The sequence below is a fragment of the Diabrotica undecimpunctata genome, chromosome 3 (genome assembly GCF_040954645.1).
Source record: "Diabrotica undecimpunctata isolate CICGRU chromosome 3, icDiaUnde3, whole genome shotgun sequence".
Taxonomy (NCBI): domain Eukaryota; kingdom Metazoa; phylum Arthropoda; class Insecta; order Coleoptera; family Chrysomelidae; genus Diabrotica; species Diabrotica undecimpunctata.
In genome coordinates, this window is record NC_092805.1 from 81,511,277 (window position 1) to 81,528,621 (window position 17,345).

Sequence of the window (17,345 nt, forward strand, 5' to 3'; positions counted from 1 at the left end):
CTACATTCTAATTCATCGCCCTTTTTGTGTAGCGGGCAAACGATCCCAATACATCACTCTTCTGGGATTTGTTCCTCATTCCAGGCTCTCAGACTTTTGTATTATTATTACCAATAAACATTCTCAAACTCTCTTAAAAATCTTCTTTAAAGAGCGTTACAAACGATCATCACCTCTTCTGCAAGTACACTTTCCCGGTTTTATGTGCCCGGTATTAAAATGCCATACAGGCATTTTAGATGCAGTGATTTTTCTTATAAAGATATCTTCTTCTTCTTCTTCTTCAGCCTTCATTCATCCATTGTTGGACATAGGCCTCCTCCAATTGTTTCCACGCTTCCCTATCTTTTGCAATTCTCATCCATTGCTTTCCAGCTACAGCTGTTATATCGTCTATCCATCTCTTTTTGGGTCTTCCCACGCTTCTTTTTGTTTCTCGAGGTCTCCAGAATGTCACTTTATGAGACCATCTGTTGGTGTCTTGTCTTGCTACATGTGCTACCCATTGCCATCTCAATGTCGCTATTTTTTCCATGATGTCGGTTACTTTAGTTCTTCGACGTATTTCGGTGTTAGGAATTTTGTCTCTGAGGCTTATATTTAACATGGCCCTCTCCATGGCCCGTTGAGTTACTCTTAATTGTTCTGCCATTTTTCTTGTTATTGCCATAGTTTCCAATCCATAAGTTGCAACTGGTAGTATACAAGTGTCATAGGTTTTTCGTTTTAAGTGTATTGGGATTTTTCTGTCTTTTAAAATGAAGCTCAACTTCCCAAAAGCAGCCCATGATAATTGTGTCCTTTTAATTTCTAGGGTTTGATTTTCCTTTTCGTTTTTAATTGCATGTCCTAGATATATATATATATTGTTCTACCTTTTCTACATTGATGTTATCTATCGTGATGTTTTCTAGGCTGTTGCTTAATATCTTTGTTTTATAGATAAAGATATACTACTCAAAATCTATTTCTTGTAAAGATATACTTTTAAATTTTAAACATATTTAGCTTCAAATTTTAACGGTTCTTTTTGATCGTTATCTTATTTTTCTAGCGATTTTAAGTCTTCTTTTATTGTCAAAACAAATTGTTTTTATTTATTGATCAAAATCGATTACTACTGCTTCTAGTGCCACCATCAGAAGATTCCAATCTGGAATCGAATCGCAAAAAGGAAATTCCGCCATTGTTGCAACCGGTACCAGCTGCAGAAGAAACTACCGTTAAACCCGAACCTTCAGAGGAAGAAACCCTGAAGCAATCCTCTCCGCCACCAGTTAAACGTGCCGCCGATGAAGCCGTAAATAGTCCGGACAGTGCAAAGAAGATTTGTGTAAAGCAAGAGACCGTCCAACTACCTCTCGAAGATGATCTCAGCGAAATTAGTGACGATGCCGACGATATTCTAAATATGGATGAAGTAAGTAAAACAGTAAAACATCTTTCAAAGTACATTTTAAATTTCAACGTATCTAGTAAAAATCATGGAATAATTGACACATTTCTTAAAAAACATTCTGAGATAATGACAAATTTTATTATACTAAGTGCCTTACGAATCGACTCCATTTGATGTTTCAAGTACATAATGTTTAGGATAACTACCGAATTGTTTTCGTTTAGGATGTTCCCGATAGTCCAATAAAAGAAGAATCGACAGAAGCTCCAGAAATACAGGAGGCTACTGCAGCATCTTCTGTCGCTGCTCCCGAGGTTAATACTTCAGCAATGTCACAAAAATCCCAATCTCCACCTCCTGAACAGCAAGCTGCACCCAAATCTCCTGCAGCTGTAGCTGCTCCAAACAACAAAGGAGGATCCATCGACGAAGATAATATGGAGTTAGATTTTGAGGAGGTATGTAAATGATTTTAGATATTTTACCTCAGCACTTTACTCTGCTGAACTTTTCTACGTTATCCTACTGTCGGATTCTTTGCGCTCCCCGCCCCATGTTGCTGTCATCGATTTCCAAAGTATGGTAGTCATCTTCTAACTTTTAACCGTTTTCTTTCGTAGATGTATCTTTTGTTTTCTTCTCTTCACCTTTATAACTGGTGACCATATTGCCTTTATAACTGGTGACCATATTGTTCTACTCGCAGTTATTATTACTATCGGGGCACTCTGTGCTACTTCAATTTTTGGGAATTTGGAACTGTTCTCCCTTTGGAAAATATTTCGTTTCCCCTCTATGTTTAACAGTTCCTCCGATAATTATTAGTTTCTGGTTTCAGCAATACAAGTCTACAAAGAAAAGTCCACAGGATCAAAACAAGAGCAAAATAATTTAATATGAAGATCTTAACTCTAAACAAAAACTAAAAAAGTAATAGTAATCAGCAAAGAAACAAGCAGATGTAAATTATAAATCGATGGAGTCAGCGTTAAACAATTAATGCAAGTAAAATGTCTTGGCGTTGTACTGTCCAGATATGGAAACCTGGAGAGAGAAAGGGGGAAGTGAAGGATCAAGTATAAAAAGCAAATAGATTGGCAGGATGTCTTAGTATCACTACATGGCGAAAATGACATATTAACAGTGAGATGACATCAAGAATTTATAAAGCCAGTATCAGACAAGTAATGACATTTGCATTAGAAACAAGACCTGACATAGCCACAACACAAAGGGTATTGGAAACAGCGGAGATGAGAATACTGAGAAGAATTACCGGAAATTCATCCGCCAATGAACAAGCCGAATTGCTTATATCGATGATGAAGAGGAATAAGCAATACAGGTAGTCGGACGAAAAAGAAACTGAGGCATTATAAGGAACTGAGAGACACATTTTTCCGGTATTTTCGATCTTTCGATATTTTACTTTGATCCCTAAGCCAGGGTAAGAATCACCACATTTTTTAAAGGCAATAGGTGTCAAATTAGATATCGTCTCAAACCCCTTGCAATTCTCTACACATTAGTCTTTAAATTTTTAAATTCGGTCAAATACGTTATTTTATTTATTTAAAAATAAATACATTTTAAATTTGAAATTTACATTATTTTATTCATTTACAATTGATTAGTTACGCCAATGGTTTAGATTTTAATTTCTTTCTCTACCAAATTTCACAGACCATAATGGATATTTTCCATACGAGTTTCCTTTTTTTGCCGAAATCACTTCAGGATGTACCTTGTATTAATAATCACGATATGCGCGAAAATCTAAAAAAAAATACTAAAATTTTTGCTTTTTGTGTCCATATTTTTAGTCTATAACTCGAAAGGTACTGCTCTTAAAAAATATTAAAGGTTTGACTAGCTAGAAATTAAAAATTTAATGTTTAAATATTAAAAAAATTTGCAAAATTATGTTGGAATTAAAATAAGAACTTTAAGTAGTCGACATTTTTTTATATTCAGGGTGAGTCATAACTATTGGGACATAGACTAAGGACAGGTTATTAGGACCAAAATATGGCTATTGGGCCAAATATTCCTTAATAAAATGTTGCTGAGAAAAAAGATACAGGGTGTTACATTCGTTTTTTGCTAATAGTTTCCCTGTATATTTATAAATTGCTATCAAAATTGGCACAGGAGCATAATCTTAGACAAGAAATAGTATTTTATTTACAATTTTACGTTTTGTCATAGAGGGCGCCACGTGAATCATTCCTAATGATCAAATTGAGTCTAAACTTTTTCTGATGAAACTTGTTAGTAATTTTTATTAGAAAATATGACGTAAACATCATTTTTACGTAAAATTGGTACTCTTGTTTAAACATGATAATTTCAACCGTTTTCGATAAAAACACAGTCGAACTGCTTAGAGTCTTAAAAAAGGATTTCAAATATTATTTCATTTATGAAAAGTATGTTTTGGACTGTCAGATAATTGTTGTTGGTAAATGTCATTTGTTCAGAGTAAATTATTTTTGATGTGACAGTGTAGTGTAATGTTGCATTTTTTAAAAGTAATCATTACTTTTTTTGATTGTAATGCCTCGTCACAATCATTTTACTAATGAAGAAATGCGAGATATGATTTGCGTATACGCACAAGAAAATTTTTGCGGTCGCTCGGCAGCCAGAAGGTATGGAATGTTATACGCAAACAGAAGGCAACCAAATCACAAAACTTTTGCAAGATTATATCATCGTAGTTTAGGTGAAACTGGGTCATTTCACACTAAAAATCGGGGTGGTCGACCTAAACAAATCACCTAATCATCCTTATCATCCTTATCACTTCACTCCTGTTCAAAATTTACTTCCAACAGATCTTCCACGACGCGCGACGGTTACAGTTTTATCAACGTATTCTGAATAAACATCGCAATGACAGACACTTTATTAAGAATATTATGTTCACCGACGAAGCAACTTTTACCAGAGGAGGGGTTTTTTATTGGCGAAATAGTCATTATTGGGAAGAAGAAAACGGACTTTGGAGATACATTCAAAATGCAGCTAATCTTATAAGGGGACAGAATACTATTTTTTTTAACGTCCGAAAATCCTTTATAAAAAAAATTAGAAAAGGCATAGAAATCGGAGGAGACCATGCAGAACATTTAGTTTGAGTTTTTATGAGTTCTTTTAAGTTAAAGTGTGTTTAGTTTTGATTTATCGTCAAAACGGAAACCTTACGTTAGTTGCAACTTTGTTTATTAGTTTGGTATTTGATAGTGGAATTGTAAATAAAATACTATTTCTTGTCTAAGATTATGCCTCTGTGCCAATTTTGATAGCAATTTATAAATATACAGGGAAACTATTAGCAAAAAACGAAAAACAAAAATTAACTTTAACACCCTGTATCTTTTTTCTCAGCAACATTGTATTAAGGCATATTTGGCCCAATAGCCATATTTTGGTCCAAATAACCTGTCCTTAGTCTATGTCCCAATAGTTATGACTCACCCTGTATAAAAATGCACTTTGAAAAATTGAAATTGGTCAACTAGAATTTTTTAGCAGCTGTATCTGGAATCAACCGGATTAGCGTCCAAGCTACTTTGAAGAACAAATTCAATCCGAGTGTTATTCACATCCCGCGTAGGGTGATATTGAATAAAATATAAAGAGGTTTTATTTGAATTATTAGAGCTGTTTTATTTAAATTAATTTTATTTTGTGCTAATTTCATCATATACTTGTTCAAAAATCTTTAAATAAAACGTGTAGTTACTAAGCTGTACTCAACTATTGTCCAAAAATTTGAATTCAAAGTCTTCTCCGGCCAGAGTCAGAGCTATCAATTATTCGTCCTACGATTTCATTACAAAATATCTTGTTAGTAACATCCGTTTTGGGTCGCATATGGTGTGGGCTAGTCGACCATTGTCGTGTCGGCTGGTAAGGATTGTTGTAGCACGTGTCGAGTCTCTGTTGATCCGTTCTGGCGAACAGTGTAGAGTTGAATTCCAGATGGAGAACAAAAAGTAGTCTTTTTCTCTCTATAGAGATGCCTTCGGATTTCTACTGCTTCACGAATTTTTCTGGTATACAATACCGACTTGTGGAAAAAATCAATTTGTTTATCTCTAAAAACCTGAGTCATCTTATTCTCTTTAATATGATTATATCCAGATTTAGCCATATGGCTCATACTCCCTCTAAGGGGAAAATTCACTCATCCCAGATACCTACGGTATCAAAAGGATTGAGGTCTGGTGGGACTCTTTCCGTGTTATCGAGCCTAGGTGACTTGGTATGCTGGAGTATCTCCCAAAAATTTTCGTACACATCTGGACGTTGAGGGTAGTACAACTTTCTTCAAGGTCTTGTAGAGATGTTCATTCAGACCTATCTTTTTTATGTTTTCTAGGAGGTTCTTTGGAATGACTCCACTGTCTTCGTATTTGAATTTCCAGATCCCTGTACTTGGCAATTTTTTCGTTCTGTTTAACACGAAGATTATTGTTGTTGGGTATCGCCACATCAATTAATGTTGTTTGTCTCTTTAGTTTATTAACTAGTATGAGATCTGGTCTATTATGTGCCACTGTTTGATCTGTGAGCACAGTGCGGTCCCAGTATAGCTTGTCCCTGTATAGCCCAGTATAGTTGTCATTCTCAAGTATACTCTCAGGAACGTATTGATAAAATGGAAGATGGTTTGTTTGAAGAAGTCCCAGTTTGATAGCTATCTCTTGATGAATGATCTTTCCTACTGAGTCGTGCCGTTCCTTATATTCAGTTGCAGCAAAGGCCTGACAGCCCCCGGTAAGATGGATGGTTTCCTGAGCTTGACATACATATTTTTGGTTGGTATAACCTGATCCTGAATGGCCAGTAGTGAACCTTCCGTTTCAGGGAACATCTTTCCTGATGTCAGCCAATAGTTCGACGCTATATTGTCGACATGGTCTTGACTGACCTCATTGGGATGTCGCCCGTGCAGAGGTTTACCCATCCAGGTGCGCATTTTTTCGTCCTTAGTAAGATGGTTTATGCGCATTTCTGGTTCCCTCAGTTTGATCGGTGTTGTATCATCTACTGCACAAATCGCGCGATATAAAGTAGATGTCTCAGCTTGCACCTGAAAATAAGTTCTTAAATTAGTAATTTGTTTTTCTAGTTGCTCACTTATATCCATAAGTCCTCTTCCTCCTAAATACCGTGGTAATGCCGTTCTTTCTACTGCACTTCGAGGATGGTGTTTTTATGAGGTGTGTTCGTACTTTTCGCTGAAGATTTTCTATATCCGTTTTTGTCCACTTAACAATACCAGATGAGTAGCTAAGCGCGGAACATGCGTAGGTGTTTAGTGCCTTAAACAAATTTTTACTGTTAAGGTGTGAACGGAGCAGCTGTTTTACCCTTCGTATAAACTCAATAGTTATCTCAGTTTTCATTTGCTTATGGTCGATCTTCCGCGCTTGCTTCATTCCGAGGTATTTATACATATCATTTTCACCCATGGCATATCATTAAGACACGGCACTTGTCAAGACCGAAGTGCATACTATCATTAGAGAAATTTTCTACTGTTTTTAGCATCTGATCCAGGTGGCTTCGAGTGGAAGCTAATAGTTTTAAATCACCCATATACAATAGATGATTAAGCTTTGCAACCACAGTAGTGTTATTTTTGATGCTAAAACCTGTATCAGTTGAATTCAATATCTGGGATAGGGGGTTCATCGCTAGACAAAACCACGGTGGGCTCAACGAATCTCCTTGAAATAGGCCCCGATTGATTGCAATATTTTCAGTTTCGATGCTGTTTTCACCCGGTATTTTGAGGTGAATTTTTGTCTTCCAATCTGACATTATATGTTTTAAAAAGGTCACTATGTTATCATCGACATTATATATTTTTAATATATCTATAAGCCACTCATGTGGCACTGAATCAAACGCTTTCTTGTAGTCGATGAAAGCAGTAAAGAGATTCCGTTTTTTGCTATATGCTTGGTTAGAAATGTCGATGATAAGTTGTTCTTTGCAGCCCATGGAACCCTTGGCGCATCCCTTCTGTTGAGGCTCTATGATATTATTTAGAGTTTATTGTTGGTTGATACGCCGGGCTACACAGGATGTGACTAATTTATACAGAGTTGGAAGACAAGTAATTGGGCGATACTTGGTTGGATCTTGGATGTTATTTTGATCTTTGGGAATTAAATAAGTTATTCCCTGGGTTAGGAAAGATGGTATTTCCTGCGGATTAGAAATAGTGTTATTAATTATTGCTGATAAGCTCTCATGAATACTCCAGAACTTTTTAAGCCAGAAGTTCTGAACGCCATCTGGTCCAGGAAATTTCCAGTTATGAAGCTCTTTGATAATATTTGAAACTTCTTCACTAGTGAAGGGTTCGTAGGTAGCAGTAACGTAGTGTTGGCAGTTTTGCGCCGTATCTTCGATCCATCCAGCACTGGTGTTGAGAGCAGCTGGTGTGGAAAGTTGATTTCCCCAAAACTCATGGATTTCTTCTCGGCTTGGGTAAGATTTATTGGCACTTTCTGAAGTAGAATTGAGTTTCCGATAGAACGCCTTCCCGGCATTTTTAAAAAGCGTATTGTCATATTTCCGTTTGTTACTAATTTTATACCTTCTTAGTCGGCCTGAGTAAACGGAAAGCTTTTGTTTTAATGTATCCAGGCACTGTTGTACTGTGTTGTTTTCTGGATTATATTTTGAGTGTCTTGCCGTGGTTAACATTATTTCTTCAGCTCTTCTGATTACTTTTCTACGTGTTGTTCCTCGAACATATTCCGTGATTTGACCAATGTCCCTACGTAATGATTCAATTTTCGTAATGATTCAATTTTCGTTAGCAGCCGTTTTTCCCAAGGAGCAACTCTGTTATCTGTCCCTCCGATATTAGTACCCCGTCGTGTTCTGGTCTTAATGCCCATAACATTAGCAATTGCTGTTGCTGCACAGTAAATCAGCGTGTGCATATATTCCAATGTATGGGCTTCTACAACATAATTGGGCGGGATTTCAGTATTCACAATTTGTAACAGCACACCTAGTTTCTTACAAGAGTTTACTCTTGGTAGCGGTGGTCTGCTAAGTGGGTTGTCATGCTGTGTATTATCAGGTTGAGTTTCTTGTTCTTGTATGACAACCTCAGAAATTGGCTCTTGTATTTCATTAAGGGCTTGAGTTCCAACTACCTCTTGATTATGAATCTCCCGTTCGACTTCGCTTCTGATGGTATTGCGTCTAGTCTTTGGAATGAGATTATTTCTGATAATTACCCGGTATTGATCTGCAACTCGTTGTTCAGATACTTGCATTTCTGGGTACTCTCTGCAAAATTCGGCATACAGATTTTGTCGATAGCCGATCGTTTCTTGACTGAGGTTTGTCACCTTATAATAAAAGCGCAAAATATTGTCATTCATGGACACAGTCCATTTCATGCGCTGCCTCGCTCGTTCCGCTTGAGTGAGCGCCGGCTGATGTTCCAGCGCAGCACCTGCAGCGAGTGGAGCTCTTGTTGTTGTTTGGCTCGCTTGTGGTTGTTGTTCTTGTTGGGCTGTAGCTGATTGTATGACAGGGGCCCGCCTCCTCAACACCCTGCCACCGATGTCCCGCATGCTGTCACGTCCAGCGCCGGCTCCAGACGTGCCCTGGCGATCCCCGGGCAGCGACCCTAAACAAATTTTTATACTCCATTATCATGGGTGTGCATTTTATACCTACTGCCAGGTGTCAATTTTTGTTCCACGGCAGGTATTCTTGCTACCCTCTAGGTATCGGTTCTAAGAATACCCAGAGAGCATCCCCCATTCGTAGGGGGCCGCGCCTGATAGAAGAACTGACAAAAAACTCCCACAGGGTAATATGATTATATTAATAATAATTATACATATAAGCGAAACACTGCAGCGTCTGCAATGGGCAGGACATGTAGCCCGGGCCCCGGAATTGAACACGATAAAGAACATTTTAACAGCGTAACCGGTGGGAATGAGAAGAGGAGAAACACAAGATGCTGAGAAGATCGTTGTTGACAAAATCCAGTCCAAAGTGCATACCGATATCATTTGAGAATGTTTCCACAGTTTTTAGCATCTGGTCCAAGTGATTTCGAGTGGAAGCCATCAATTTTATATTATCCATATACAGCAGATTATTAAGCTTCGCCACAACATTATTGTTATTTTTGAGGCTAAAACCTTTTGAGTCAGTGGAGTTCAGTAGCCTAGATAGTGGGTTCCTCGCTAGGCAGAACCAAAGTAGACTCAACGAGTCCCCCTGGAAAAGACCCCGGTTAATTGTGATATCTTCAGTTTTGATGTTGTTTTCACCAGGTATTTGAAGGTGAATTTTATATCTATAACCCATTCACGCGACACTGAATCAAAGGCCTTCTTGTAGTCAATGAACGCAGTAAAAAGTCCCTTTTTTGGTGTACGCCTGGTTAGAAATGACGTGAGTCGATTATAAGCTGTTCTTTGCAGGCCATGGAACCCTTAGCGCATCCTTTCTGTTGGGGCTCTATGATATTGTTTAGAGAACAGTGTTGGTAGATATAATGGGCTACACAGGATGTGACCAATTTATACAAAGTCGGAAGACAAGTAATTGGGTTGTACTTGACTGGATCTTGGGTGTTATTTTGATCCTTCGGTATTAGATAAGTGGTTCACTGCGTAAGGAATGGCGATATTTCCTGCAAATTAGAAATAACATGATTAATTAATATTGTTAAAAGCTCATGAACGCTCCAAAACTTCTTTAGTCAGAAGTTTGAACTCCGTCTGGTCCAGGAGATTTCCAGTTGAAGCTCTTTAATAAGGAAAGCCCAAAATAGGGAAGACTTTGCAGAGGTCATCGCCAACCTTCGCTAAAAAGACGGCACCTAAAGAAGAAGAAGAAGCTCTTTCATAATGTTCGAGATTTCGTAATAAAGAAATATTACTGTAGTGTTGACAGTTATTCGTCGTTTCTTCAATCCATCCAGCATTGTTGTTATGAGTAGCTGACGTCGAAAGTCGGTTTCCCTAAGACTCATGAATTTCTTCTTGGCTCGGGTAGGATTTATTTTTATTTCTAACCATGGAATTCAGTTTTCTGCTCAAAAAGTATATTGTCGCATTTCCGGTTGTTACTAACTTTGTATCTCCTTAGGCGACCTGAATATACGGAGAGTTTTTGGTTTAATGTGTCTAGGCAGAGTTGAACTGTGTTGTTTTCTGGATCATGTTGTGAGTGTCTTTGAGTGTTCAGAATTATTTCTTCAGATCTTTTAATTACTTTCTTATTCTTACTCCTCGGATGTATTCCGTAATTTGTCCAATATCCCTACGCAATAATTAAATTTTCCTTACCAGTCGTTTTTCCCATGGTGCAATTTTGTTTTCAGTCCTTCCGATATTATTACCCCGTCGTATTCTGATCTTAATGCCCATAACATTAGCAATCGCTAATGTTATGGGCAGTAAATCAGCATATGCAAATATTCTAATGTATGGACTTTCACGATGTAATTGGGTAGGACTTCAGTGTTCACAATTTGTAACAGCGTAGCTAGTTTCTTACAAGAGTCTATTTTTGGTAGCGGTGGTCTGCTAAGTGGGTTTGTCCCATTAAACTCTTGTACGGCACGTGCAATTTCAGTTACCATTTCAATTACCAGGCTATCGTGTAACTCATTGTTGTCCTGCTGTGTATTAACAGGTTGAGTTTATGATCTACAACTAGCTCTTGGTTATGATTCTCTCTCTCGACTTCGCTTTTGATGGTATCGCGTCTAGTCTCTAGGATAAGATTATTTCTTATAATTACACGGTATTGATCTGCTATTCGCTGTTCAGATAGTTGAATATCTGGGTACTCCCTGCAAAATTCGGCATACAGATGTTGTGGATAGCCGATCCTTTCTCGAACGAGGTTCGTCACCTTGTAATAGAAGCGCAAAATGCTTTCGTTTATAGACATAGTCCATTTCATGCGCTGTCTCGGTCGTCCCGCTTGAGTGAGTGCCAGCTGATGTTCCAGCGCAGCATCTTCAGCGAGTGGAGCTCGGTATTGTTTGGCTCGCTTGTGGTTGTTCTTGTTGTTGGACTGTAGCTGATTGTATGACAGGGGCCCTCTTTCTTAGCACCCTGCCACCGACGTCCCGCATGCTGTCACGTCCAACGCCGGCTCCAGACGTGCCCTGGCGATCACCAGGCAGCGACCCTAAACTCAAATTATTTATCTCCATTCGCTGATTAGCTTGATTATAATAAGTATATAACAATTTTATAATAATAATAATAATAATTATATATATATATATATATATATATATATATATATATATATATATATATATATATATATATATATATATATATATATATATATATATATATATATCGGTTTCAAAACGTCTTGCGTCGTTGTCCGATGCCTAATTTCCACGAATTTCTATCATTCCATTGTTCTTCGGTCAAGTCTCGGGAGCTCATTGCCTTTGTTATTCCCTCCTTCCATGTTCTTTTTGGTCTTCCTCGTTTCTTACGATTTGGTGGTATCCATTTCATGGCGATTTTTGGTAGTCTTGTTTCTGGCATTCTTTGAACATGGCCATACCATATAAGTTGTTTCCTTTCTATGTCTGTTGCCAGTGATCCATCTACCCCCATCCGATTTCTTATTTCATCGTTTCTAATTCTGTCTGCTCTAGATATTCGAAGTGATCGTCTAAATACATCCATTTCTGTTGCTTCGAGTTTTCTTTTATTGCTTTCTGTTAGTCTCCATGTCTCTGTACCATAGGTTAAGCTGGTTTTTATGAGAGATTCATATATATTGTATTTTCGTCTTTTACCAATTTCTGAGCTCCAAAGAACTCCGTTAAGGCATCCAATTGTTCTACGGGCCTGGGTTATTCGTTTTCTAATTTCCCTATTGTCTGTGCCTGTGGTGTCGAAATCAATTCCTAGGTAGGTATATTCAGTGCAGAATGCAATTTCGGTTGTGTCCATCTGAATGTTGGATAGTTCAGCGCCTATTGGGAGATATTGGGTTAATAATTATTATTATATAATTTCAGATATCAGAGGATGAATTGGAGGAAGAATCGAAGATGAGAGGTTTAGTCGACGCTTTGGGAGTTGATTGGTCAAGTTTAGTTGCCGAATCTAAACCTAGAACAAAACCATTCAGCTGTGCTAAAATTAGATGGGAAGCTCATAATGTGTTGGTTAATTTAGGCGTTTCTGTACAATTAGCAGGTAAGTTAGTTGATAATACGATTATTCCACTATTTAACGATTTGGTAAACTTTTTAGGGGAGACTCTAGTTAAAGATATTCTAAAACAATACGCCGCAGCAAAGTTAGAACAGCAGAAAGAAGAAGTTGTTGTTAAAACTGAAATATCGAGTATTGTAATTAAAAAAGAACCCCAAGAACTGATTATGAATGGAGTGGAGGTGAAAATAAAATCAGAGCCAACTGAGGAAACACAAATGAGACAAATCTGTGAAATTAAGACGGAACCGATGGACACTGAAGAAATACAATTGCCCCATCCAATAGCGGCTATCCAAGTTGCTGATAGGTGAGACATATCTCTAATTTTTTCTAATAATAATTTAATAATTTTTTCTTATAATTTTAAAGTCAAAGAACTGAATGCTTTAATATTGAATTGATTGTTATGTTTTCAAATGGTGGGAGACAGAAATTTTACATCGGCAACTTTGCCATTGTACGTCATTTATGGTTATATAATAAAAAGTTCCTACACATAATTCAATAACAGAATAGAATATAAATAAGCCAAATAATTTTATCGAGTCTAAAATTTGTCTAGATAGTTCCAAATTGTATTTTGTTATTGTTGAAAAAATTTGTTTACTACAGCTTGAGATTTTGATATTATTTAGGTGGTAGGAAATGTTTGTCGGCTTGTGATATATGCTCAATTTCAAGATTACGCGACTTACAGCAATGCAGCAACCATGCATCTGGGGGCAATTATTGCAGCATAAGCTTTTTGTCATGACTTTCATTGCATATGATTCTGTCCAATGCTTAACTTGTCCATTTTTTGTAATTAAAGTATATTTAATTACAAAAATATATTTTTTGAAATTAAAAAAAATGAATATTGAAACTTCCTTGCCAAATTTTAGGCCTGATAAAATGATCTGGCTTATTTGTTGTCTATTTTGTTGATCTATTATTATTATTTTCATTGAAAAAAAGATTGCAACTTAAAAATTCAAGGGTTGATAAAGCCCATCAGCCTTTTAGCCTTTAATAACTTCTTCGATTTTATGTTAAGTTATCGTTAAAAACGCTTTACACAAATTTTCAAGAAAACTCCCATCAACAATCTGTCTACAAACTAAACTAAATATTATACAACAAAAATGCAACGTACATGTATAAGTTCTATGTAGGATATATGAAAGAATGATCCATCAATGGCCTCTCTTTAATATGTTTATAAAGAATGTTTTCTATTGTCTTCAACAGAAATTGCGTAAAACTGATCCACCTATAGGATTGAGGTAGGGAGTTTTCTTGTCCTATTTTATGTACACCATCCTTACAGTTGTCCTAGTCTTTGATTATATATATATATATATATATATATATATATATATATATATATATATATAGCAAAAAATAATACGACCGTTGATTAAATTTGGAATATATTCAATGGTTGAATAGCAGAGGTTTTATCGGTCAATAATTGGCAAATAAAAGTCGTCAACTACTTTATTGATTTATTCGAATACGTTTCGCTTTTATCTTTAAAAGCATCATCAGTTCACTACAAATAAAAAAGATTTTAGAATATAAGTAAACAAACCAACAAGGTTCATACTTACAAAAACAATTTGTAGGGTTTTTTTATAGATGTTATAAAAACTCTACGATAACTTATCATTAAAGATTAAAAACGAAACAAAAAAATACAAGTAAAACTGTAAGAACATTAGTTCATTTAATTTTAACCGATGGCTTCATTTGACTGTTGGTTTAAGCTCTTTCGAGGGTCAAACCACACTAATCTTTTCGATTGTTTTGGATCAGCACGTCATAATTTTCACATGTGGCTTGTTGTCGTCCATGTGTTTCTTTGGATCGCATGGTGCAGATTACGATTCTTAAGGGAATTAGTATGTGGAACGGGGACGGACCTTTTTTTTATAAAAAAGGATTCATTTTTTCCTTTTACTTTAAAAAACAAACAAAAAAAAATTTTGGAAAGAAAAATGGGATTGAAGTTACTGTCTTGTAAGGGGTTTTTTTATTTATTTTGTATGATGAGGGAGTGATATATCTGACTCAAGTTGTCGATGTCGGTTCTCTTATTTAGGGAGGATGGATGTTTAAGAATTTGACACATTTCAAGGATTTTGTTGTTGTTGCACAGTATTTTGGTATTCGTGAAGTCGATACTGTGTTTGGTTGAAATGGCATGCTGTGCAAGGGCACAAGATGGTTTAGAAATCCTAATGCCGCTTTTGTGGGACGTTAGTCGACCTTGAAGGGAGCGGCTGGTCTGGCCAATGTAGCAGGAGTTGCACTCTGCACAGGGTACTTGATAGACGACATTAGTTTGTTCTAGAGGGGCCAATGGAGTTTTTGTCTTAGAAAATAACTTACCTAAGGTTCTGGTATTTTTTAAGGCTATTTTGACAGGTAAGTTTTTGAAAAGTTTGTTAAGCTTGGTAGTGATTTGTATGAAGTACGGGAGCGAAGCATATTTAGTGGTTTGTTCAGGAGTGAGGGGGGACTTATTCATCTGTATTTTGTTAGATATGGACGCTAATGTTAGCCCATTGGGTGTTTCGGTAATGGACTGCCCATAGCTTTTGGAATATAGAAATTTATTGATGAAGGATGCCGGATAGGAGTTATCTATGAGAATGGACTTCAGTAGATTGAGAGATTCTTCTTTGTAAAGCGGGTGTGTCAACATGTGTACTCTAAGGCTGAGGGCTCGTACCAGGTTAAGTTTGTATCTGATTGGGTGTGTCGAATGGTAATTTAAGAAACGGTTGCTAGCCATTTCTTTTCTGTACCAGGTAGTGACTAATCTGTTATCAGGTGTGCGAATGATTCGCATATCTAAAAACGGGATACTGTTATTGTAATGTATTGAAACCCAGTACTTGTTACTTAAATCTCTTTATTCCTTGTTGCTATTTTACATCTTAGAATTAGGTTAGTTCTTTACATTTTTTATTGACAGATAGTCCATATCTTATTTTGGCCTTGTATGTAACACTATTACAGCCAGTAGCTGTCTACTCTATTAGTTGCGACACTACATCTCTCCACCCCTAAGACATGAATTTATAAATTTAACCTCTCAGGAGGCTTAATAATGCGGCGAGGTCTATCGCAACTATTAGAGCTATCAACCCTATTGCTAATATTACATTTATTACTTTTACAACTATCCTGTTTATTTTCATTTACACCCACACCATCAGCCGCTGTCGACATTTCCCAATTTTGAGGTAATATCGGATTGGCTCGCACTTCAGAGTCTTTCAGATGTCTAGCTTGCACTCCCGACACTCCCGTAATATCCACTACCGCATTATCATCACTATCTTCTGACAACAAAACCTCCTCCTTATTATCATACCCTTCCCCTTCCCTATATTCACCTTTCTCTTTCTCAACTGACTCCCCTTTTTCCAACTCAAAATGAATATCATCATAGAACATTCCTAGCTTAAGTATTTGATCAATATGTCTTTTCCAAAGCAATTTATCATTTTGAATTGGTTTACATATATAAGTTATTTGCCCTATTTTACACACAATTATCGCTTTTACCCATGAAGGCTTATTCAAATTCCTATAGTCTTTAGTGTAAACCACCTCACCCTCTTCAAAGGTAACTTGTCTAGCACCATGATATTTAATTTGATTGGCCCTAGCCTTTTCTCTCATTGTACTTGTTAAAAAGTCTAAACGTGTTTTAATATGTCTGCCAAACATGAGTTTGGAAGGGGTTTCCCCTGTTGAACTGTGAGGTGTATTTCTATATGAAAACAAATATTTGCTAATAAGCTCAGACAAATCTCTATGATCTGATACATGATCTACAAACAACTTACTCATTGAACTTTTAAAATGTTTTACACTATTCTCTGCTGCTCCGTTTGTTGAGGGGTGATATGGGGGCGAAGTATTGTGAATGATGCCATTCATTCTACAAAATGTTTCAAATTCTGTACTAACAAACTGTGGGCCATTATCTGATATTATGGTGTTTGGCAATCCAAATCTGGCAAAACACTCTCTCAGACATTTAATAGTGGAGTATGTATCAATTTTATTCATAATAAAGACTTCTGGCCACTTTGAATAGGAGTCTATCAATATCATACACATTTTTCCTTTTATGGGTCCTAAAAAATCTATATGTATGCGATCAAAGACACCTTTGGCTTCTTGAAACTTTATTAATACTGACTTCTGAGGATTCTGTGAGTTTTTCATACATGGCTCACAGTTTTTTACATATGTTTCAATTTCTGAATCAAGGTTTGGCCACCAGAAATATTGCCTCGCTATTGTCTTCATTCTTACCATTCCATTATGGGCTCCATGTATCTCCTCCAATAACTGCTTCCTAACTTTCTCTGGAACAATTACTCTAAAGCCCCACATTAGCAACCCATTGTCTATCCCTAATTCCAATTGCCTTCTTTTAAAAGGTTTCAACTCCTCTGCTACTTCATCTGGCCAACCATCTCTTACAAACCGGTAAACTTTCCCTAGTATAAAATCTAGTCTAGTTTCTCTGATCAAAATATCTGCACTAATGGGCACCTTGTCTTCTACTAAAAAGTTAAAATAATCATATGTAATCTCTCCTTCCTCCTTTGTTGCATGTGGAAGCCTAGAAAGACCATCAGCACCTCCATTCTGACAACCCTTGACATATTGAA

The 17,345-nt window shown here is 36.7% G+C and overlaps 1 protein-coding gene across 1 annotated transcript in view; it reads left to right on the top strand.

The window, feature by feature from the left end:
• Positions 1-17,345, top strand: part of LOC140436959 (uncharacterized) — an 83,221-nt gene that overhangs the window by 49,612 nt on the left and 16,264 nt on the right. Inside the window, exons 9-12 of the mRNA XM_072526144.1 lie at positions 1,131-1,420; positions 1,624-1,857; positions 12,465-12,645; positions 12,703-12,973. Coding sequence (XP_072382245.1) covers positions 1,131-1,420; positions 1,624-1,857; positions 12,465-12,645; positions 12,703-12,973 — 976 coding nt within the window. The remainder of the gene's footprint in view (positions 1-1,130; positions 1,421-1,623; positions 1,858-12,464; positions 12,646-12,702; positions 12,974-17,345) is intronic.